Raw genomic sequence first — 25,361 nt, 5'->3', positions numbered from 1 at the left:
GCTTCCTGCAAAATGGCTAGCAGGAATTCTAGGAAGGGGTTACCGTGGTGGTCCCCTGCAAACATTTTTATAAAAATAATATGTAGATCCCGTAAATTTTGAACAATCAGCATGCATAAATAAAATTAGAAGTAATTTCTTTCTCTCTTTACAACAACACTACATTTAATGTTTCGTATATTCAGACTTGTACCACATTTTCTTAGTTGTACCATCCTTAATTAAGTACACGAATTACACATAAAAGAAGGGATAAGGAATTGAATAAAGCATTCGTACTTGAGCAGTCAAGAGTGCGACTAGCAAATAGAAAAAAAAATTAACTCGATTTTCGGAATCACCGAGCAATTCTACATAGGCATTGGATAGTGGCGTCTGGAGAACAAAACCAAATTAAAATTTGTGATCCAGGGATATATGCACTATTTACATACGCTACAGCGGAAATGGACGGCACGCCATTTCTTTAAATGAAATCAACTACATATATATGTACATATCAAGCCCTAACCGCCAAAATAACGTAAGCAACATTTTTTTCAAAATTTTCTTTTTGATGTAGAAATGCATCTAGATGCTCTACGAATATTTCTGCATCAAAAAGAAAATTTTGAAAAAAGTGTCGCTTACGTTATTTTGGCGGTTAGGGCTCGATATGTATGTTTATACTAAACGTGAGCAAACAACATTTTGCTTGCATAGTATTCTGTTCTCTTTTCACTGCAAGTTGAATTATTTTAATATCTATTGCAAAATTTTATACACACCAGGCTAAAAAGTAGAAAATAAATAAAATAATTTTTTTAATATTCAACGCTTTTATAAATGGACTAAAAATTATAAAATAATATTCTTCAGTCCCATAGAATTTTTTTTGATAACTTTTTAAATTTTCATTATAAACCATTTATGAGATTGAAAATGAAAAGCGTAGGGCGCATGTAATAGACCTGAATTGATATGAAGGGTAATATATATATGAATGTGGATATATGCATAACGACCGCTTAAAATCGATCCCAAATTTGTACTTTCTCTGTAGAAATTTAAGGTCGATGTTATGTAGTTTGACTATTGTCAATTAAATTTAATGCTTTGTATTGCATGCGCTCCACGTTTTTCGTTTTCAATCTCATTACTGNTAGACCTGAATTGATATGAAGGGTAATATATATATGAATGTGGATATATGCATAACGACCGCTTAAAATCGATCCCAAATTTGTACTTTCTCTGTAGAAATTTAAGGTCGATGTTATGTAGTTTGACTATTGTCAATTAAATTTAATGCTTTGTATTGCATGCGCTCCACGTTTTTCGTTTTCAATCTCATTACTGGTTTATAATGACTTGCTAAAATTTCAAAATCAAAAGTTATCAAAGCAAATTCTATGGGACTGAGAAATATTATTTTCTAATTTTTAGTCGATTTATAAAAGCGTTGTATATTAAAAAGTTTTTTTTTTTTTATTTGAATTATTTTTGAAAGAGAAGCAAATGAGCAGCCCTTTCCACTCGCACTTTATTATACTCAATTTTAATGAGTTACAAAACTGCAAACCAAATTTTTTTTCCATAGATTCTAATAAAAAAGTTTAAAATTTTGGTGAAACATTGTAGAATTAATTTTTATAGTTTTTTGCACAAAGTTGGAAATTTCATATTATATGGTTTTTGTTAGAAAAATAGCTTTACTTTCATAAAATAAATAACAAGCATCAAATAAAAAAAGGAAAAATAGCCAAAAACTTACTAAAATGTCGAGTCCTAATTTCTATTTTGGCCACTGTATGTATTCCTAGAGTGCAATGGGGTATTGTCGTTGCTCTGGGTATGCAGTTACAGTTGCATGGGTATACTCAATCCCGACTCTTGCGTCCTCGTTCGCGCATTCTGGGCAACGAGAGCAACCCATGTGCGAGATGCGGTAACCAATCCGAGTGGAGCCTTGAGTCACGGCTGAAAGAGAGGGAGCTTCGGTGGGGCCACTCCGACTTATTCGGTTTAAGGGCTCACTGAAGTCTGCAGCGTCTGTTCACCAGTAGGTGCGGCTAAAAGCGGGTGTCTGCTTGGAGAAAGCGGATCGCTATATAAACGTGTATTTGGTTGCGAAACCACCCCCGCCCGATCAATGGGTTGTGCGCTGGGTTTGGGACCCGCCATGTAAAAACCACTTCCAGTGAAGAAGCAAGGCCAAGCATCATGTTGTGATAGACGGAAGGCACGCTTCCAGTGTTTTAGACGTACGCACACTCCGAGGCCCAACCATCGACTCAGACCACTATCTTGTTGCAGCCAGGATACGTACCCGCCTCCGTGCAGCAAAAAATGAGCGCCCAAATATGCAAGGAAAGCTTAACGTCGAAAAGTTGCAATCACAACAGACAGCCAGCGCTTTCGCTACTCGACTCTCACACCTGCTCTCAGAGAACACTCTTCAACAAACCGAGATATGCGAGCAGTGGAACCACATTTCCCGCTCACTGAGTACCGCCGCCGAAAAAGTAGTTGGATTTCAGCGAGTCNTGTGCAGCAAAAAATGTGCGCCCAAATATGCAAGGAAAGCTTAACGTCGAAAAGCTGCAATCACAACAGACAGCCAGCGCTTTCGCTACTCGACTCTCACACCTGCTCTCAGAGAACACTCTTCAACAAACCGAGATATGCGAGCAGTGGAACCACATTTCCCGCTCACTGAGTACCGCCGCCGAAAAAGTAGTTGGATTTCAGCGAGTCCGAAAGAACAACTGGTACGATGAGGAGTGCCAGGAGGCTGCAGAGAAAAAAGATGTCCCCTACAGGGCCACGCTGCGATCGGGCGCAACGCGCACTATGTGGGACCTCTATAGGGATCTGATGAGGGAAGCAATAAGAAGAGAGAGGCCGAAATACGTGAGTGCGTAGAGCTTGAAATGCTGGCGGAGAGAAACCATGCCGGAAATTTTACCAGGGAGTTAGGCGACTTACGGAAGGTTTCAAGACCGGGGCGTACTCCTGTAAGAACGATAATGGCAAGCTAGTAACTCATGTCCAGAGTGTACTTAAATTATGGAGGGAACACTTTTCCTACTAAATGAAAGCAGCACGGAAAGTTGTGGAGAAGAAGAGCCCGAGCCCGCAGTCGATGATGACGGAGTCGACGTTCCACCGCCTGACTATCACGAGGTACGTATAGCAATAACGCGGCTGAAAAACAACAAAGCTGCTGGAGATGACAGCCTGCCAGCTGAGCTATTCAAGTACGGCGGCGAGGAGTTGATAAGGTGTATGCATCACCTCTTGTGCAGAATATCGTCAGATGAACGCATTCCCAACGACTGGAATTTAAGTGCGCTCTGCCCAATCCACAAGAAATGTGACCCCGCCATTCGCGCCAACTACCGCGGGATCAGCCTTTTAAGCATAGGTTACAAGGTCTTATCGAGCATATTATGTGAAAGACGGAAGCCCACCGTCAATGAACTGATTGGACCTTATCAGTGTGGCTTTAGACCCGGCAAGACCACCATAGACCAGGTATGTGCAATACGCCTAATCTTGGAAAAGACCCGCGAGAAGATCATCGAAACTCACCACCTATTTGTCGACTTTAAAGCCGCTTTTGACAGCACTAAAAGGAGTTGCCTATACGCCACTATGTCTGAATTTGGCATCCCCTCAAAACTCATACGGCTGTGTAAAATGACGTTGGCCAACACCACCAGCTCCCTCAGAATTGGAAAAGACCTCTCCGAGCCGTTCGCCACAAAACGGGGTTTCAGACAGGGCGACTCCCTTTCATGTGACTTCTTTAATCTGATGTTGGAGAAGATAATATGCAATTGCTGGCTTACGCCGATGACATCGACATCATCGGTAACAAAAACCGCGAAGTCTGTTCTGCCTTTTCCAAGTTGGATAGGGAAGCAAAGCGAATGGGTCTGGTGGTGAACGAGGACAAGAAAAAGTATCTCCTGTCATCAAACAAACAGTCAGCACATTCGCGCCTTGGCTCCCACGTCACTGTTGACAGTTACAATTTCGAGAAAGTAGAGAATTTCGTTTACTTGGGAACCAGCATTAACACCGATAATAATGTCAGCATTGAAATCCAACGCAGAATCAGTCTTGCCAAGGAGTGTTACTTTGGACTGAGTAGCCAATTCAGGAGTAAAGTCCTCTCTCGACGCACGAAAACCACGCTCTATAAGTAACTCATCATGCCCGTGCGGGTATATGGCGCAGAAGCATGGACAATGACAACATCCGATGAGGCGGCTCTTGGAGTACTTGAGAGAAAGATTTTGCGGAAGATTTACGGGCGTTTACGCGTTGGCGACGGCGAGTACAGCAGACGATGGAACGATGAGCTGTATGAACTTTACAGCGACATGGACATAGTGCAGTGAATTAAAATACAGCGGCTCCGCTGGCTTGACCATGTCGTTCGAATGGACACCGACGCTCAAGCTCTGAAAGTATTCAACTCGGAACCCGCTGGTGGTAGCAGAGGGAGAGGGAGGCCCCAACTGCGATGGAAAGATCAGGTGGAGAAGGAATTGGCTTCACTTGGCATTTCCAATTGGTGTCGGTTTGCACAGAAAAGAAACGATTGGCGTGCTTTGCTGAACTCGAAATCACTGGCATTCAGATTAGAAAATAGTAACTGTTTATAAAAAAAAATTACGATCATATACCAACATCACTTAAAACTCGTTCATAGGCATGCCTTTTTAATGAGCTGTTAAGGCGTCGGATCACCGAATACTGGACAAATACAGGACATTAAAAGAAATACAGAACATTTGGCGTCCCGTATAAAATAAATAAATTACCAGGACAATGGGTCAAAAAAGAGGACTGCCCCGTATAATACAGGATGGATAGTCACCGTAGTTATGCAATACTTCGACTTGACTTGAAAATTGTATATCTGAGAAATAAGCAGCGCCTGTATGTAGTTACCGAAAAACCCACTTCACTTAGAAACTTGGAGAACTATAGATTGTTGATTTCTATGTTAAATTTCTAAGTGCAAAGAGATCCGTGAGTCATGCTGCCATTACGATTTTTAATAAAATCCCTACAAATATGCCACGGAAATATAATTTTTTGTATAAATGTAATTGATCTGGCAATCGAAAAACAAACTTTCAAATACAGACAGAAAATTAAATAAAAACAAGTAAGAGCAGCGCTGTCTTCGGCTATGCCGAAGGCTCCATACCTTTCATGAGCATCTAAAAATTTTACGTTAACAGATTACTGCATTTGAAAAAACTTATATATTCACAGCAGACATAGATAGAGGAGATACATATATAAAAAATTCTAGCTAAACAATCAGAGGTATGGAAGATATACCTTATATAGCACCAAAGTAAGTGATTTTCACTGCTGTGTGATCGGTACGTTAACCGGTAACACAACTTAATGGGTTTAGCTTCCTACATAAAGGAGATACATATATCGCAAAAACTGGTATCTGAACAATCAGTGGTACAAGAGATTAAGATTATACAGTATAGATTTTGACGATTTTCTCAGTAGTCTTTGTATTATTATTTAAAAAATAGCTTACGAAATTTATCGGTTTTAGCTGTCCAAATAAAGGAGTTTTACAGTAAAACCCCATATCTGAACAATAAGTTGTATGGAGGCCTTAAACAGGTTATAGTAACCCGATTTTTGTTAATTTTACTGTAAACTTTCTGTTGATAATGAGTGAAAGTAGTGCGAAATTTCATGTTTCTAGCTGCATAGATGGAGTACTTATAACAAAATATCTTATATCTGAACAATCAGTTGTATGGGAGCTATATGTAGAAGTAACCCGATCTTTGTAAGTAATTTTCACTCTAAGTCTTCTGTTGATAATGGGTGGAAGTATTGCAAAATTTCATGTTCCTAGCTGCATATATGGAGAAGTTATAACGAAAAATCTCATATCTGAACAATCAGTTGTATGAGAGCTATATGTTATAGTGGTCCGATTCTTCCGGTTCCGACAAATGACTAACACATTATAAAAATACACCCACCTACCAAATTTCATCCGGATATCTCGAAAACTGAGAGACTAGATTGCATACAAACAGACGGACAGACAGACAGACAGACAGACAGACGGACAGACGGACATGGCTAAATCGACTAGCTCGCCGTTCTGATCATTTAAGTATACATTTTAATGGGTCTATCTCTTCTTATTGTGGTACTTACAAACATCGGACCAAAGTTATAATACCATTTCATGCTCATGAAAGGTATAACAATCACTATTTGATACGCGTAAATACATTTATCTCCATCATTGTCGCTCTCCTTGCCGTGGGGATGGGGCTTAAGTGGTACTATGGCGGCTGCTTCGGGAACCGACATATCACCGCGAACCAAGAGGGAAGCTAGTATGTTGACCTACTTCCGCTGTATCAACCTCGCCCGCTGGGTAAGTGTGATACTAGCCACTCTGGTTTCTATGCGAGATCACCGCACCGACGTCCTTATCCTTAATCCCTCCCCATCCCATCTTCCCTCCTCCCACCCTATAATCCTGACTGGGGAGTATTCTACAGAAAGTACTGGACCGAGAGAAGTCCAGTGACAGCACAGGCGGGGCTGCGAAAGCTAATCCTCCGAAGGAGAATCCGGAGAAAAAGGCACCCCTAGACCGGGAAAACCCCGGTGACAGTAAACGGGGGGCTGCGGAGCTTAGTTCTCTTGAAGGAAAGCCGGAGAAGAAGAAGAACCGTCTTGAAACAGTTGCTCCAAAACCTAAGGCAGGGGCCAGGAAGCCGGGTGTTAGCTATGCTAGCTCCAGTAAGCGCATTAGACTGGCAGTTCTGCCGAAGGCTTTTCATGAGAGTACACTCACTCGTGAGGATCAGGGAAAGATTGAGGACGCCATTGTGGAGGAGATGGGTAAGGGTTGGAGGTCAATACTCCAATTCGACGGCATCCACTTTCGGCCAGGCCTTATACTGGTCGACTGCTTGGATGCAGAATCAGCCGAATGGTTTGCGAAATTGTCCCAAAACTGCTTGACTGGGATGGTGCGGAACTGACTACGTGCGATGGGGACAACATACCCACGGTGCACGTAATCACTACGTACCTACCAAAAGCTGCAGCAGTGGACACGCAGAAACTGCTGAACCGTATTATAGCACAAAATGGGGGAATGCATACCGACCTATGGAAGGTTTATAGGAGCAACGACGAGAAGACTGGCAAACTGCTAACGATCGGGATAGACGACCGGTCGTTGGACGCTATCAAAAAGAAAAACTGCATCTTGTTCCAGTGCATGTGCACAAGGGCAGGGAACCGAAGGCGAAGACAGTCAAGCGAGATACTCCACCGGGTGGTCCTGAATTACCGAAGGAGGTGGCTGAGATGGTAGCCGTAGAAGCAGCTAGAAGCGCGGTAGTAGAGGAAGTCAGTTTCTACCTCATGAGATGGAGGGCATCGACGACTTCGACCTCGGGCTACTGACTATTTGTGCTAATGACGCCTCGGAGAGAGCCACCTTGTCAGAGTTTGACGAAACCCTGACAACGGACGAAGATGTTGAACGCCATTAGCTGCGACGATGACCAGCACTAAGGTTGCACAAATAAACCTACATCATGCGAGGGCCGCGTCTGCGGTTATCGCTAGGGCAACCCTCAGATCTACACTGGGAATAGTGCTGGTACAAAAACCCTGGGTCGTCAGGGGCCAAATAAGAGGCTTGGCAGTAGAGAACAGGCAGGTAATTTAGGATACTAGGTGTACGAATCCTAGGGCATGCTTTTAATAACTAATAGCTTGAAGCATATATGTCTTTATGATATCCTCTCGAGGGATCTAGTAGCGGTCCAAGTCCCAGTCAACATCAACGGGACCATCCAGGACATCGTAGCTGCATCGGGCTACTTCACAGGAGATGACACGCACGCCCCACCAGAGCTTGTCACTAAACTGGTGAAGTACTGCGAGGCTAGGAAGCTACCCCTGATACTCGGGTGTGATACAAATGCGCATAGTGAGGCATGGGGGAGCAGTGACACCAACGAAAGGGGTGAGCACCTACCTTGGGAACCTACCAACTTTTGTGACCCGCGCAAGGGAAGAGGTCCTTGATATAACCATAGGGAATACTCAAACGAAAGCGTTAGCGAAAGAGTGGAGAGTATCCAATGAACCCTCCATGTCAGATCATAGAATAATAAGGCTTGACATTGTAGCAACCCCTCCTATACATATAGTTTTAAGGAATCCCAGGAAGACAGACAGGAAGAAGTTGAAGGCAACCTAAGGTTAAACGTAGCGCAACCTGGGCTGGGCCAGAAGATCAGGAATGGAAAAGAACTAGAATTCAGTACAAAGCGCTTCAATGAATTACTCATTGACGCATATGAAGACAGTTGTCCTATAAGTAAGGTACGTTCCTAAAGGGATGTACCCTGGTGGAACAACAACTTAAGTAAACTCAGAACCAAAGTCCGGAAACTGTTCAATCGAGCAAAACGAACCGGGGAGTGGTCAGAATACAGAAACACCTTAACTCTGTACAACAAAGAAATAAGGGAATCTAAGCGCTTAAGCTTTAGGACCTTCTGTGAAAGCATAGAAGATACTACGGAGGCTACAAGACTCTATATGGTAATGGCGAAAACGAACTGTATTTCTTCCGCAAGTCTACGGAAGAGCGATGGGAGTTTCACTGGGAGCGAGGAGGAGAAGATAAAACTTCTCATAGATACTCACTTCCCAGGATCTACATCTTATTCCGAAACAGATCGGACTGAGCAGTGCAGTAAAATAAGCAGAGGAAACTGGTTAGTGGCTAAGGAAATATGCTCCGAGCCCCGGCTCAGGTGGGCGGTGAATACCTTCAAACCACTGAAGTCACCGGGAGCAGATGGAATTTTCCCTGGCATGCTACAGCAGGGCTTAGAATGCGTGATTGAACCGCTAGTAAAAATAATTAGAAACAGCATGGCATTGGGTTATATACCAGATGCGTGGAGAAGAGCGAAGTTTGTTTTCATAACGCAGGTTGGAAAGAAAGACCCACTTCATCCAAAATCCTTCAGGCCGATCTGCCTGACCTCATATGTACTAAAAGCTTTAGAAAAGGACTACGGTCTTATTGAACTATCCGCTGAATTCGCGCCAGCATGCATATATGGCGGGCCGCTCTACTAAAACCGCCCTATATGCGCTGACATGCGCACTTCAAGATACCTTAGAAAATAAGGAGACTGCTATATGCGCTTTTCTGGACATCGAGGGCACGTTTGGCAACACCTCACATGCTGCAATAAACAGTGTTTTGATTATCAGGGGGGTAAACAATAACCTCGTGGCCTGGATTAATTGCATGCTCCGCACCAGAAGGGTTGAAATACAGACCTGTACGAATAATACAGTTGTTGCCGGCACAACAAGGGGCTATCCACAGGGTGGAGTGTTATCTCCACTACTATGGAATATAATCGTCGACGGACTGCTCCAAGAGCTAACAGATACTGGACTAACCTGCCAGGGGTATGCCGACGACATTGTAATATTATGCAGGGGGAAAATAGAAAACACCCTGTGTGATAGAATCCAGCTAGGGCTGAACGTAACCAAAAAATGGTGTGCTAAAGTGGGTCTGAACGTAAATCCAGCAAATACCACTATAGTAACATTCTCAAGCAAATACAAACATGATAGTCCAAAAGCGATAAGGCTGTTGGTTCCATCATCATGTACCAAAAAGAGGTTAAATTTCTAGGAGTAACACTAGACCAAAAACTACTCTGGAAAGCACACGTGGAAGAAACTGCGAATAAAGCTGTAAGATAATTTATGACGTGTAGGTCCATGGCAGGAAAGAGTTGGGGCTGCACACCAAAGACATACTGAGATGGATATACACGACAATAGTACGACCCATGATAACTTATGGAGCCATCGTTTGGGCCGATAGAACTTCACAACTTGGAGCAATCAAAGTGCTCTCCAAGATACAAAGGCTGGCATGCGTATGCATAACCTGTCCAACCGCATCCTTGGAGGTTCTTTTAGATCTTACCCCTCTTCATATTTACATACAGACTCAGGCAAAAAGAGCTTTACTAAGGATGACTGGTACCAATATCGGGGCAGCAGGGTATCTTGGTCGTGCGAAGTTAGATATTCTTACGAATAAGTTCCCTGAAATTGCAATACCGAGGGATACCATGCATCCGAGGTTCAGCTTTACAAAGAGGTTGAAGACTGAACTGAGTAATAAGAAGAGCTGGGCAGGCATATCCGAGACATATCGGATAAACCAAAACATGATTACCTGGTACACTGATGGCTCATTGTCCGACGAGGGTACCGGGATAGGGGTAGTTGGACCGAGGTTAAGATACTCGGAACCCATGGGGAAATATATATCTATTTTCCAGGCTGAAACATACGCCATAGGAAGATGCGCGGACTTTAATATCAAGCGAAACTACCGGAATCAGAACATCGCGATCTTGACTGACAGCCAAGCGGCTATCAAAGCCCTCAGATCTCACCAGGCAACATCTAAACTGGTGATGGAGTGCCTCGACAAGCTGAATACTCTTGGTCTGAGCAATCGGGTTTGGGTTCTCTGGATTCCGGGACATATTGGTATTAAAGGAAACGAGATTGCCGATAAACTAGCGAAGAAAGGTGCATCAACCCCTTTCACCGGTACAGAACCTTTCTGCGGCTTGGGAAAAGGGGCACTCCTGAACTAGTTCGGCTAGAGGAAGAAGCCCAGAGTAATCACTACTGGGATAATCTACCAGGTCTAGAGCAGTCCAAAGCACTTTTAGGAACATATAACCTAAAACGCTTCAAGGAATGTATGAACTTATCAAAGAATAACTTAAGAATTGTTACAGGAATTCTGACAGGACACTGCAGGCTGAACTATCACCTGACTAAACTGGGAATTTACTCGCATGAGCGATGCAGATTTTGCAGGATGAAAAACTAGACTGCACAACACATCTTAGGAGAATGTCCTGCACTGATACATAAACGCAAAAGGCACGTGGGTGAACATCTGATAACCAAAGGCGAAGTGAAACCCGTAGACTTATAGTTCTATACTAAAATTTCTCTCGGATACTGGATTAATAGACACACTATAATCCATGAAGGGGGCACAATAGATCTTAAGGTCGCAGTGCTCTATCCCCAACAATAATAATAATAATAATAAATACATTTATTTTAATGGTAATTTTGTATAAATTTTGGTGCTAAAACAAATTAAACGTTTACAATTTTACATGTACAAATACAAGTGCTGAGAATCAAAACAAAGGGAAAAGGTAATAGCTGAAACGCTGAGTAATCGCGCCTGAGTTTCTAGGTTAGTCAAGCCAAGTCTAAGTCTTGCATAACCCAGCTTTTATTCGGTTGACTTGGACTTTTCAATTCCACTTTTCAAGTGTTAAGATGTTGATTTTTTTTAATATTCAAAATGTTTTTCAAGATAAAAATTTTTTCCATTGTTATATAAAAATTTTGTTCATACATTATCCAAAGCAATATAAATCAAATTTTCAAACTTAATACAAACTTAAGAGAAATTCAATAAATTTTTAAACATATTTCGAACTTTTGAATTTGAGTCTTAAGAACATTTTTGGGCTTGCAATGCGCAAGACCGTTCACAAAGAGTTGCACTTGTTGTATAAAAAAAACTGCCAAAGCCGTGTTGCATGGAAGTCCTGGATGCGTCTAGGCTTCTATCGCAGCTTTTACAGAACAAAACTCTACGGTCTCTTCGCAGTTTGTCTTTGTGTTCATTTACCAATTTCGTGAGGAATGCACGGAAATTTTCTATGTCCCTTGGCATTTTATTTAAGAAAGAAATCAAAAAATTTTGCGTGCATATTTGCTGCGTGTTGGTGGGTGGCTGCCGTTAGGCTTGAGCAACAGGGTGCCACAACGCCTGTGGGCCACTTCCTGTGAGACCTAACGTATGAGCAGATTCTTAAGTAACCCATCAGAACCTAACCGAAGTGGAGTTCGGATGGAGTCGTCTCTGGCAAACGTAGCAGAAGTATGTTTCTGGTCCGGGTTTGGGCTCAATGCCCGCCCTGAGAAGAAGGAAGCGGCTGCCAGGTATTGCTCCATGGACGATGGACGATTGGTGGGGTTTGCCGATCTAAACGGGGTTAGGTCCCCGAAACAACAGCCCTTCTTGGTCAGGTAAAATCAGAGTCATTATTGTACGTAAAACCGGCTGTCGTGGAAAACTTCTTGACCCATACGATACACGATAAACGATTGCATTATGTTGTATCGTATTACGAATTAAATTTAAGCGTATGAAATCCGATACGATAGCTATCGTATCAGCTATTCAATTTCATACGCATGCAAGTGGTTGTCCATTTTTTTGTCCATGCGATACAATGACTTTGGATTGTTGTGTCCCAACGCTTGACCCGAATCTAAAAGCTGTAACATACACATATAAGGATCAAACTTTAATTTAAAGTAAAGTCTTCGAATTTCCGAGCACTAGTTTATTGATAACTTCGGTTTGCACTTTTTTGTAAATTTCGAAGTGGGACCTGAGCCAAAATACTGTGGTCAGCGCAGCCGGAGTGGGTCTGATGATGGTTATTTTTCTAAACGCTGCCTAAGGCTGCCAATTTAGAAGGTGTTCTGTCTAGGGACACGATATATAGGCCGCTGTGGTGTAATGATTAGAAGTGCTCAAAACCTGAAAATGAAAAACAGCCTCCCATTAAAACAAAATCACCGTTCAAAGTCAACATAAAACTGTAGGGTCCCCTTTTGTGCCACAATATTAATAGCCCGAACACAATGAAAACGACGAGCTATGGACCATAGCTGTCAAATTATTTTAACACGTACTCTTATGTAGATAATTATTTTGGTGCCGACCTGGCTACGCGGCGTCTGTGGTTGTGGCCTGATTAGATCTATTTCTATTTTTCCAGCGACAGATAAGGTTCTTCCTCTTCTTTTATGTCAAACTCGTACAAATTCATGATGTCGCCGACGCATTCAAAAAAATCATGTCGTCATCGACAAAGCGTTTAGACAATGAAGATAACAAATTGGAAGCTGTGGCCCGTAGCTCCTTATTTTTAATGTGTTCAGAACTTAAGGCGCACTTGACAAATCTGAGGAGAATCTCGGTCAAACACTAACATATTGTGTAACAACATGTACAGATTGAGGTGTTGTCTTAAACCACCGAGGTCGCGGGTTCAAATTCCATCACATGCAATCCTAACTATATTACACATTTCTGCCCTTAAAAGCCCAATTCATATCGGGAAGAATTGTTAATAACATTGTCCTTATAATTTGAGTTTATGACATTCGATGCGATACTAGGGTTCTGGTACTCGATTCAAAAAATATCGTTTTAAAACTATCGAGTCGAAAATATCGGTATCGAATGCCAAAAGTATCGATATGGTATCGTATCGTATCGAAATTCGTGTCCCTAGTTCTGTCTCCAGAGGATTGGAAGCATCTCTTATTGTTTCATCAATTTATTCATTTGAGTTTACATAAAACGCAATGGTTGAAGGAAACATTTTTCTCTTAGCTTTTTATTGCCTTGTGGAAATTTTCGCGACTTTTAAGTACAAAATGTTTGCTTTAAAAATGTTAATAAGCCACAATAAAATTTACAAAAAAAAAATTAGCTGGACAAGCTGTTTTATTTAAATTCACAACAAGTAGTAAACAAGTACTACTGTTATTTACAATAATACATCTATCGGGCGTGTGGAAACCATAGCACGAAAACTCATTTTATACGATACGCTTGCAGGCGTTTATCGTCTATCGGATGAAAATTCATAATAGGTGTTAGTATCAAAAATGTCCGGCCGACTACATACATACCGAACTTATGTAGTTGTAAAGCGATAGTCCATTATCCCAGGGATCTTCGGCCGCACAAGAAATGTTATGAGGTGTTAATAAATGACTTCGATTCATCTCCACTAGAGCAGCCGCAAAAGTGTAAACAGAATCAAACATTAAAGCTGACTGTGTCTGAAATCAATAAGATGCAAAACATATTCCATTACAGACACGCTAGACAAAAAAATAAGTGTTTAAATAAAATAATATGCTTTAAAATCCTAGGAAGACTAATTAAAGGATTCGCCCGCGAAGCTTCTTTCTGTGGTTCCCATATGTAAACTATAAAAAATGCTTAATTAGGGAATTCAAAAAAGGAATGTACCCTGACTCGGCCAGCAAAATTTTTGTAATTTTTTGTAACTCTTTCAATTATCACTTTTAAATTTTTTTATATATCGTAAAGGTAGTAACCCCCGAAATTCGGGTGAGTATTTAGCTCAAAATTTATTTAAAGAACATCGTGAAAGACAACAATTAATCTGGTATTGCTAGAGACCTGCACGGTTAAAAATTTCGGTTTAAATTTTAAACTTTTTGGACTACACATATGACCAAATTAAATTTAGTTTCAAATACAAACCTTTCAAGTTAAGAAAAAAGAGAGTTGGGTTTAGAATTTAAACAGTTCGGTTTAAATTTTAAACCCAAACAATTTCTATTATGAAACCTAGAAACTAGTATTAAAACATTTTGGTTTGATTTTTAAACAAATAGGGCCTATATTTGAAACTACGAACTTTTTGGTTTTAATTTTAAACCACTCATAGCAAAACCATCATTTTCTCGGCTGCTTGGACTAAAATTTAAACCAGAATATATTAAAAACTCCTTAAAACTATTGACTGGTTTAAAAAGTGGACTATAAAAGATTAAAAAAGGCAGCAGTCCCAGCTCGGTTTAAAATTTTTTTGTTTTTGAACTCATATATTTTTATTGCGATCTGTTTTTTTTCTTTTTAACATTAAGCAATATCTGAAACTTAAATACTAAATTAGAAAATAATCATGATTGGAGTACACCCAGTGGCGCAACCATATTCTATTCGCAGGTATTCAATGTTATTAGAGATCTAATATTGATTTCCTTTTAAGGCGCTGGAATGACACTGTATGAGAAGTGAGTGTAGAAATAAGAGGATTTGGGTGATCATGAATTTTTTGTCGGTGCGCCAAGGCGTGCTTTTTAATTTCGGAAGCAGCAGTAGGCATTTTAAGGTCACGGTGTATTTGGTTGTTTGTGACATAGAGCGGAGCGTTCACAATCATTCTAAGAGTTTTTTATTGGAATCTTTGGAGTATTTCTATATTGTAGGTTGCTGCAGAGCCCCNAAACATTTTGGTTTGATTTTTAAACAAATAGGGCCTATATTTGAAACTACGAACTTTTTGGTTTTAATTTTAAACCACTCATAGCAAAACCATCATTTTCTCGGCTGCTTGGACTAAAATTTAAACCAGAATATATTAAAAACTCCTTAAAACTATTGACTGGTTTAAAAAGTGGACTATAAAAGATTAAAAAAGGCAGCAGTCCCAGCTCGGTTTAAAATTTTTTTGTTTTTGAACTCATATATTTTTATTGCGATCTGTTTTTTTTCTTTTTAACATTAAGCAATATCTGAAACTTAAATACTAAATTAGAAAATAATCATGATTGGAGTACACCCAGTGGCGCAATCATATTCTATTCGCAGGTATTCAATGTTATTAGAGATCTAATATTGATTTCCTTTTAAGGCGCTGGAATGACACTGTATGAGAAGTGAGTGTAGAAATAAGAGGATTTGGGTGATCATGAATTTTTTGTCGGTGCGCCAAGGCGTGCTTTTTAATTTCGGAAGCAGCAGTAGGCATTTTAAGGTCACGGTGTATTTGGTTGTTTGTGACATAGAGCGGAGCGTTCACAATCATTCTAAGAGTTTTTTATTGGAATCTTTGGAGTATTTCTATATTGTAGGTTGCTGCAGAGCCCCCGAACTTAACGTTGCTGTTGCTGCACAACTAAAGTGGCTACATTTAGCTTCTTTTCTGCCAACTGTTAGTCCTAGTGACATCCTCCAATATGTGGAAAAGCACTCTGGAATCAGTAAAGATCTCATGTCCTGCTTCAGTCTGGTTAAAAAGGACGTCGAAACCAATACTTTAAAGAGGGTTAACTTCAAATTGGGTGTTCCTGAAGATGTATTCGGTAAACTTCCCAAGCCTGAGATTTGGCCCGCTAAGGTCACTGTACGCCCATTTCGTTTTTTTCAACGGAAACCAATCCAGTCGGCCAAAACCTAACATTTGAAAGTTTGAAGGAATATTCGGAACGTGACGGTGCGCCCCTTCCGTTTTCTTCAGCAGCCCGAAAGACTAAGGTTCTGACAGTCAACGACTTATTATATACTTCTAAGCCTATTAATGAATTAAGAAGAACTTATACGCTTTATTATCAGAATGTAAGTGGTATGCGTACAAAATCCTCTCAATTTCATCGTAGTGTTGTTTCACATGAATATGATATATTAGCTTTAACTGAGACTTGCTTGAACGAAAATTTTTCTTCCAATGAATTTTTTGATAGTTATTATCATATATTTCGTAAGGATCGTTGCCCTAATGCCACTGGTCTCGAGAGGGGTGGTGGTGTCCTACTTGCGGTCAGAGCCAATTTATGCAGCAAACTTATTCCTATTAATTATTATGATGGGGATGTGGAACAAATTTGTGTTAGAGTAAAATTTGCTGGCAATAAAACAGTAGTTTTTCTATTGTCTTATATTCCACCCAGCAGCGACCTCGCTGCCTACAAAAAGCATATGGACAACTTAACCTCTATAATAAATAATGCTAATCCGTCTGATGAGATAATATATTTAGGCGATTTTAATTTAAGTAACGTCTCTTGGCTAAGCGATTCGAATAATATTTTACCAACTAATCTCAGAACGGACATCGATATGCTAGTTGTAAGCATATTGTTTTCGTATAGCCTGAAGCAATGTAACTCTTATCCCAATAACAATGGTAGATTCCTTGATCTAATTTTTGGGTCAGCTGATCTTCGACTATCATGTTCGGAGTGTTCGTCTCCTATTTTAGAAAATAGTCTTCACCATAATGCCTTGGTGGCTCATTTTGATTATTATAGCTTCGATAAAAAACCTACTGAATCTGCTGTTGAATATAATTATTTTAGTGCTGACAGTGTAGCGATGAATGACTTTTTACTAGCCACCGATTGGGCTTTCCTGAACTCCTCTATTGGACCAGATACTTCTTACGCTATTTTGCTACAACGACTTTCGTTAGCTATCTGCAGTTTCGTACCTCTAAAGCGAATAGTTCCAAACAATAAACCACCCTGGTTTAACTCGAAACTGAGTAACCTAAAGAATATTAAAAATAAAGCTTTTAGAAAACATAGAATGAGTACTGATGAAGTTGATCGACTTAACTATGTAAGACTTAAAAAGAATTTCGATTGTCTTAATAAGTTTCTATTTAAACAATACATGCTTAAACTCGAATCGAAATTGAAATCAAATCCATCTAGTTTCTGGTCCGTTATAAACTCTAAAAGAAAGACCAATGGTTTCCCGACAAGCATGGAGTATGATGGTGAAGTGTCCAATAATACGTAAGATACCTGTAATTTGTTTGCTAAATTATTTCATAAGGTCTACTCAAAGTTTACCACTTCATCAATTTCTGCATTGCATAACTCGTCTTTACCACCAATCTCGTTCTTCGACATTACCGTCGATGATGTTCTTCTGTCAATTTCAAAGTTGACAAGCAGCGCAAAATCTGACAGTGACGGTCTTTGTCCGTTATTTTTCAAAATTTGTTCCGATACCGTTGCAGATCCTTAGGCACTTCTCTTTCGACAATGTCTGAACTGCGGAACTTTCCTAGATTCGTGGAAACTATGTTCAATAAATCCTATATTTAAGTCTGGCGACCGTAATGATATTTGCAACTATAGACCTATAGTTAAACAAAGCACCCTGGCAAAGATATTTGATCGCATTCTTCAACGTAAGCTGTTCGATCACATTAGCAATGCTATTGTGGAATGTCAGCATGGACTTTTTCCTGGGAGGTCTACTTCCACCAATTTAGCCTTAGTCACTAATCAAATTGTCGATGCTTTTGAGACTCAGGCGCAACTCGACGTCATTTACACCGACTTCTCAAAAGCATTTGACAAAGTTGATCACTCAATTCTGCTACGTAAATTGAAATTGTATGGAATCAATGGAAAACTGTTGAAATTTTTCTCCAGTTTTCTATCGAATAGGAAACTTTTTGTGTCAATTGGAGGCGTTAAATCATCTTTGCTTATCGATGCTTGGTCAGGAATTCCACAAGGGACTCACTGTGGTCCTTTATTGTTCCTTATCTTTATCAATGACCTGCCACAACAATTTAAATTCGCTAAATGCTTAATGTTTGCAGATGATGTTAAACTGTTTTTAACAGTACGTAATATTTCTGACTGCAGTAACTTACAATCTGACCTTGATTCCTTTGCCGGATGGTGCAATAACAATAACTTATTTTTAAATACAATAAATGTCGCGTTGTTTCCTATTCAAAAAAGGTTGGCACCACTATTTTCAACTATAAAATAAATGCTCAATCGTTGAACCGTTCTTGTGAGATTAAAGATCTGGGTATATTATTTGACTCCAAACTCTCTTTCGCTAGTCACATTGACTTTATTGTTTCAAAATCTTTTGCAATGATTGGTTTTATTAGACGTAATTCCGGAGACTTTAAAGATCCAATGACATTGAGATCACTTTACATTTCTTTGGTAAGAAGTCGTCTCGAATACTGCTCATTTATATGGAACCCATTCTACGAAGTACAGTCATGTAAAATTGAGAGAGTTCAGAAAATATTTACTAAAATCGCTTTGCGTATGCTTCGTTGGCCTGATGGCCTCCCATCATATACCAGCAGACGTAAATTACTTGGGCTCCAGGCTTTGTATGAGAGAAGAACTTGTTCCTCGCTCTTGTTTGCCTATAACATAACTAACTCGAATATTAAATGCTCTGATTTGTCTAATTTATTCATCCCCTATATTCCACCGCGTAATCTTCGGCATACTAGATTATTTATCGAAGTAACTCATAAAACAAATTATGCAATGAATGAACCAATCGTTAAAACTATACATCTAGCAAATCGATATAGCAGCGTTCTTAATTTTAATAGTAGTTTATATAAATTTAAACTTGAATTGTTTTTATTTTTAACTAGTCTGTAAGAAAGTTTGTACTTTTTAGACTGAAATAAATAAAAATAAATAAAATTGTATTCCGTATGTCCATACTGGTATTAAAGCACATGAATAGAGTAAAAGCTTACTCTCGAGTGAGACTTGAGACTTCGGGTTCAGTAACCAATGTAAATTTCTGAGCTTCATTCCCAGTGCTTTGCGTTTAGTGAAAATATAAGTTTTCCACGTAAGCTTGCTGTCGAGGTGCATGCCTAAGTATTTTGTCGCATCACGCTGTGGAATATCCACGTTATTGAGTTTTACGGGCGGGCAGGTTTTACGTTTAAGGGAGAACGTAACCTGGACAGACTTTGTTTCATTTGGCTTAATTCGCCAATCTTTCAGCCATTTTGTTATTTTGTTGAAGCCATTTTGGAGTTTAACCGAGGCGATTTTTGGAAGGGTGTCCATTGCGAGAATTGCAGTATCATCTGCAAATGTACCAACAATTGCTCCCTCGGATGCTGGTAAATCATATATGTATAACAGGTAAAGGATGGGACCCATCACACTGCCTTTAGGTACACCAGCTGAACTTTCGTAGAGTTCAGACTGCTCCTCGCCTTGCTTAACAAAGAAAAATCGATTTTTGAGATAGGACTCGATAAAGATATACTAGTTTATCGGGAGGGTAGTCTTTATTTTGTAAAGTAAGCCATCATGCCATACTCGATCGAAAGCTTGAGATATATCGAGGAATTCAGCTGTACAATACTTTTTGTGTTCGAATGCAGTTTACAAGCCTGTTAACTTGTTCGATTGTGCTGTGTTTTTTTCCTAAAACCGAATTGGTGATCTTTGTTCTATTACTGGCATCAATATTTTGAGAAAAAGAGTCTCCCGAATTTTAGAGGCGATGGGTAGCAAACTGATTGGACGATATGACTCAACTCTGTCTGCACTTTTTCCTGGTTTAGGAATCATTTTTACCGGGGAAACTTTCCATTGAGGTGGAACGAAACCAGATGAGAGAATTGCGTTATAAATACAAGTTAGGAAAGTGATTCCTTATTCGGGGAGATGTTTTAATATTTCTCCAGTGATTAGATCGTAACCGGGAGCCTTCTTAGCTTTGAGTTTTTTGATCGCTTCCTTAACCTCAGCTTTTGAAATTTTTTTTATGGGTGGGTCCATTTGTTAGGTTTGTTCGAGAGTCTGTCTTACTTTTTGTGCAGGGTTCAATTTCATGCGGAGCAAACACGTTTTTTAGGTGACGTGCAAATGTGCTTGCTTTTTCGAGATCACTTTTAGCCCATTGGTTGTTTTCCATTCTGATCGCAGGTTGTGCCAGATTTATTAAACCCACATTTTTGACCGTGTGATAACCCAGGATAATTACTAAGTTCTTAAAGTACCTTACTCTACTCAAAGCTTCGTAAAGTGGGCCGTGAGGAAATAGTCGTCTTTAAAGTATAGTCCAACCTTTCATAATATCTACCAAGAGCGTTATTAGTCGTAATCTGAAAAGCAATAATCACTGAAAATTGGCGCTGTTAATGGTGAAAGGCATTTAGTATCACACTTTTAAACTAACGCTTTCTTAGCACTTTCAGTACAAAAATTCAATCACTGATTCTAAAAATTTTACCATATGTATTCCGGCGAATTTTGGATCGTTCATTTTAAAAATCACGTCAAAAAATTTGTAAAGCTTTGAGGTTTGCCGTCATTCAGGGTTCTTTCTAATGGTCAGTGATATCCTAGGTGTTTAAAAAAGAAAGTGATCTGAACTATTTTTATTTTTTGCTTTCGTGAAATATATTTCAAAGCTATGAATAATACCAAATACCTTTTCCGAGTCTTAATTCCACGGAAAATTGGTTAATATTTTTCAATTGATTATATTACTCACTATTGACTTTTCTGCCACTTTTTACTTTAGTGACAAACACGGTCAACTGCAACTGCAGCTTGCGCTTTAATTTGATATCGTGGTCACACAAGTAATGGCGTTTCAACACAACTAATGGCGTTTCATATACTTGCCGCATTGCCACGTACATCGTTTTAAACATATATCTAATAATAGTTGCGTTCCCTAACTCGCAGGAAGTTGCAAGAATTTACAGGAATTTACCAGAAAGCGTTCCCGTACTCGGTTCTCTGCTTCTTTTGCTTTTTGACAGTTTTACAGGTTTTAACCCAGAAATGTTGGGAACGCAACTAATGTTGCAGTATTAACACATGAGTATTTATAATGCTGTGACTACACGTTACATTTTAATCTACTACAGCTCGGCGAGTGTTGGGCGTGGATCAATTAATTTTTTAATTATCTTGTTAATTGATTGAAAAAGTAATTGCAATTAAATTAATTGCAATTAAACTTTTAATTGCGCTTTGCTACAATTAACAATTAATTTATTGTTTATTGCTATTCTTCACTACAACTAACAATTAATTAATTGTTAATTATAATTATCCACAATTAGACTAGATCTTAATTGTTAATTGTTCTTACAATTAAAATTTGCCCAACACTGAGCTCGGCCAACCTGACGCACAGTGGTTCCATATAGGAAAAAAGCTGACCAAAAGTCAAAATCAAATCAGACCAAGTTGAAATTGCTTACTTTTAGGTTTTCTGGGTCGCTTATTACAAATTTGATGCCAGATTCTAAGATTTCAAAATGGCGTATCCAATATGGCGGACTGAATACTTAACAAATCATTTAATCTCAATTTAAATCACTAGATATTGGTTTATGGGGTCGCTATTACGAATTTGATGTAAGATTTAAAAAATTCAAAATGGCGAATCCAATATGGCGGACTGAATATTAAAAATATCGCTCAACAAAAATTGCAAACATGGGGTTTTGGGGGTTGCTAACTACTATAATAACACGGTGCTATAGCAAAAATCACGAAATCAACCCGAAACAAAACTTAGTGTAGATTGTACAATATGAAAATAGTTTTATGATATTTAGATTGTAGGTGGGGTCGCGTACAATATGAAACTTGGTTTATTCTATTTAGTTCCTGAACTCTCCTTTTTTTAACCTCTTATTTTCGTACTAGATCCACTTATCTTGATTACACGGTGCTACAAAAAAAGTCATGAAATACACCCGAAACAAAACCTAGTGCAGGTTGTAGCTATGATCGAGTACAACATAAAAATAGGTTCCGTATGGTTCCTAAATCTATCATTTTTATTTTATTTAAAAACAACCGCTATGACGTACTTGGTGCACTTATCTATTAACAGTTTGAATATTTTCCATCCGATTTTAAAAAACAAACATGTTTTGAAAAGACGATTGATAGACCTTTAAACCAATGTATATCAGTATGTCGTTAAACTTAGCTTGTGGGGAGTTTTCATCGGTTGAACCTTAATAAGCTTCTATTTTTCTTAATTTTTTCCGCTTCGATCATCGCTGATTTAAAATTTTTCTATGAAAGTTCCTAAATATGTAGTATTTACCTAAAATAATCTTAATAAGAGCTATTTTATACATAAACTTTTAAAAACCATTGTAATTAATGTGATAGTCTGCAAGAATAAAATTTTCTGCAGACTAATAAATAAATTAAATTAAATAAATAAAAATTGTCAAAGTAAAGCAATTTAAGCAAAAGTAAGGTCTAGAATTTATATGTGTGTATGTGGCGGACGTTTAGATTTTTTGAGCAGTGTGTCTAAAGAGTTCATCAATATTTAGTTACTCAAAATTTATATACACAATGGCTTTTAAGCAAAAAATTTAGTTTTGATAAAATTTATGGAAAATGGGCGGGACACCGCCCACTTATATCATATATGCGTATCTAATTAACTACTTGACCGACCTCAGCATCACCTTACAGCTGTTGGTTTGCAATTGGACTGCCTTTACTGTTCCCAATACATGTTTTGAATACTCGCCAAATCGGATTATAATAAAGATTTTTAGTAATAACTCAACCCCAGCGCCAACTGGCGGATTAAATTGTGAAACTAAACTATCCAGAGTCCCATTCAAACACACACACAAAACTTTGTTGAAACTCCTCCAGCCACTCACAAACATACCTACAGAAGAATTATATACACATTCAAAGATAAGGAAAAGCCACTAAGTTTGTACTTTGCCATGCCCTCTTTTCAAACAGCCTACTTTTCTCCATGAGTAAGGGATTGATTTCATATATCTCCATACGAAGTTCCAGTACTGCACAATGAACACTTCCAGAGATATGGAGTATGAAATCCGGCTTGTATGGTAGGTGCCACGCCCCCTTTTTCAATATCTCCATATTTTCTCCTTGACTACGCGATTAATTTCATATGTCTCCAAACCAAGTTCCGGTATTCTAGAGATATGCAATAAGAAAAATTCGACTTTTATGGGAGGTGCCACGCCGGTATAAAGTTCCAGTACTCTACCATAAACACTTCCAGAGTTACTTATTATGTAAAATTCGGTTTATATGGGAAGTACCACGCCTCTTTTTCAAATAATCCAAATTTTTATTCATGAGTATGCGATTGAGTTCATATTTCTCTATACTAAGTTCTAGTACGCTGCCATGAACATTTCCAGAGATATACAGTATGAAAAATTCGGTTTGTATATGAGGTGCCACGCCCCTTTTCTAATAACTCCAACTTTTCTCAAGAGTATGCGATTGTTTTCATATATTTTCGTACCAAGTTCAAACATTTCTCCAGTTTTTCTCAGGAGTATGCGATTGATTTCATATACATAGTATCTTCATACCAAGTTCCAGTACAGTGATGGGCTTTTGTACTTAAAGTACCACTTTGGGTACTAAATACACAAATACTTAGTATTTTGAGATGACTAAATACCCAAGTACTATTTACTTAGGTATTTAGGAGCTGCTAAATACCCAAGTACTATTTACTTAGGTATTTAGGAGCTGCTTGGGGATGCAAAATACTTTCACTAAAGTACCAAGGTATTTAGTCGATGGCTAAATACTTTCAAACTAAATACTGCATAGTTTAGGAGAAATTTAGAGAATTAACACCTCAACTTACTTTACCACAACTCACTTCACCTCTCCTCAAATCAACTCACCACATACAAACTCACCACACCTCACCTAAACTCACCACACCTCCTACTGGTACACCAAAATCCGCCAAATCTTAACCCACCACAGTTGAACTCATCACACTCGTTCTCACCACACCTCACCTAAACTCACCACACCTTAATTTGGGAACTTTTTCTGGATTTGAGAGATACTTCAGACTAAATCAGGATTTAGAAGACCATTTCGGGGTTTTCGGGACTATTTTGGGATTTTCGAAGCTATTTCGTAATTCTTTAGGGATTCCCGGAAACTGTTTAAGATTTTCGCGATTTTCGAAACAACTTTCAAAATATTTAGGGATTTTTGGGACTAGTTTTGGAATTTTTGGGACTTTCGAGATTCTCGGAGTTAATAGCGGGCCTTTCGGCAGTATTTCGGTATTCTCAGAATTGTTGGGACTTTTGGACTATTTTTGGATTTTTAGGATTAATTTCTAGCTTTTGGGACTTTCGGGACTGTTTCCGGATTTTTGGGACTTTCGGGATTCTCCGACGTAATATCGGGATTTTCGGGACTAATTTCGAAATGTTGTGACTTATATCGGACTTTTGGGACTATTTCCAGATTTTTGGAACTTATTTTGGATTTATGGGATTTTCGGGAATAATTTCGGGACTGTTGGGACTTTCGGGACTATTTAGGGATTTTTGGGGCTCGTGTGATTGTCGGGAGTAATTTAGGTATTTTTGGGACTTTCGGGACTATTTTCAGATTTCTGGGACTTATTTAGGATTTTTGGAACTTTCGGGTCTATTTCGAGATTGTCGGGAGTAATTTCGGGACTTTCGGGACAGTTTCCAGATTTTTAGGAATTTTGGACTACTTCGGGATTCTCAGGAATAATTTCGGATTTTCGGGCGTATTTCGGGATTTTTGGGACTTTGTTTTGGATTTTTGGGACTTTCGGGATCATTTCGGGATTTTCCGGACTAATTTAGGATTTATGGGACTTTCGGAACTATTTCAGGATTTTTGGGACTTTCTGGACTATTTCATAATTCTCGGAATATATTTCGGTAACTTTGGGGCGGCCGAAGGCCGCCTACGCAGAAAGTTGTTCTCTGCAAAAGGTGTTCAGCTCCTTTTCTTCGCAAAACAGAAAGGAGAATTCTACTGCCTGAGGGTTATAA

The 25,361-nt window shown here is 39.1% G+C and overlaps 1 protein-coding gene across 4 annotated transcripts in view; it reads right to left on the bottom strand.

Moving 5' to 3' along the window:
- LOC108381406 (glutamate receptor ionotropic, kainate 2) overlaps nucleotides 1–25,361 on the bottom strand; it is a 446,498-nt gene that overhangs the window by 370,414 nt on the left and 50,723 nt on the right. For 3 of the 4 annotated variants that reach the window (XM_017637827.1, XM_017637850.1, XM_017637834.1), the window contains exon 2: nucleotides 13,882–14,034. The exons of the other annotated variant lie outside the window; for it this stretch is intronic. In XM_017637827.1, the coding sequence (XP_017493316.1) occupies nucleotides 13,882–14,034 (153 nt within the window). The remainder of the gene's footprint in view (nucleotides 1–13,881; nucleotides 14,035–25,361) is intronic. 4 annotated transcript variants of the gene reach the window in all.

The sequence above is a fragment of the Rhagoletis zephyria genome, unplaced genomic scaffold (genome assembly GCF_001687245.7).
Source record: "Rhagoletis zephyria isolate East Lansing unplaced genomic scaffold, Rhagoletis_zephyria_1.1 Rzeph_scaffold_00136, whole genome shotgun sequence".
Classification (NCBI taxonomy): Eukaryota; Metazoa; Arthropoda; class Insecta; order Diptera; family Tephritidae; genus Rhagoletis; species Rhagoletis zephyria.
The sequence above is the reverse complement of the archived record's forward strand: the minus strand, read 5'-3'. Positions and strand labels throughout refer to the sequence as shown.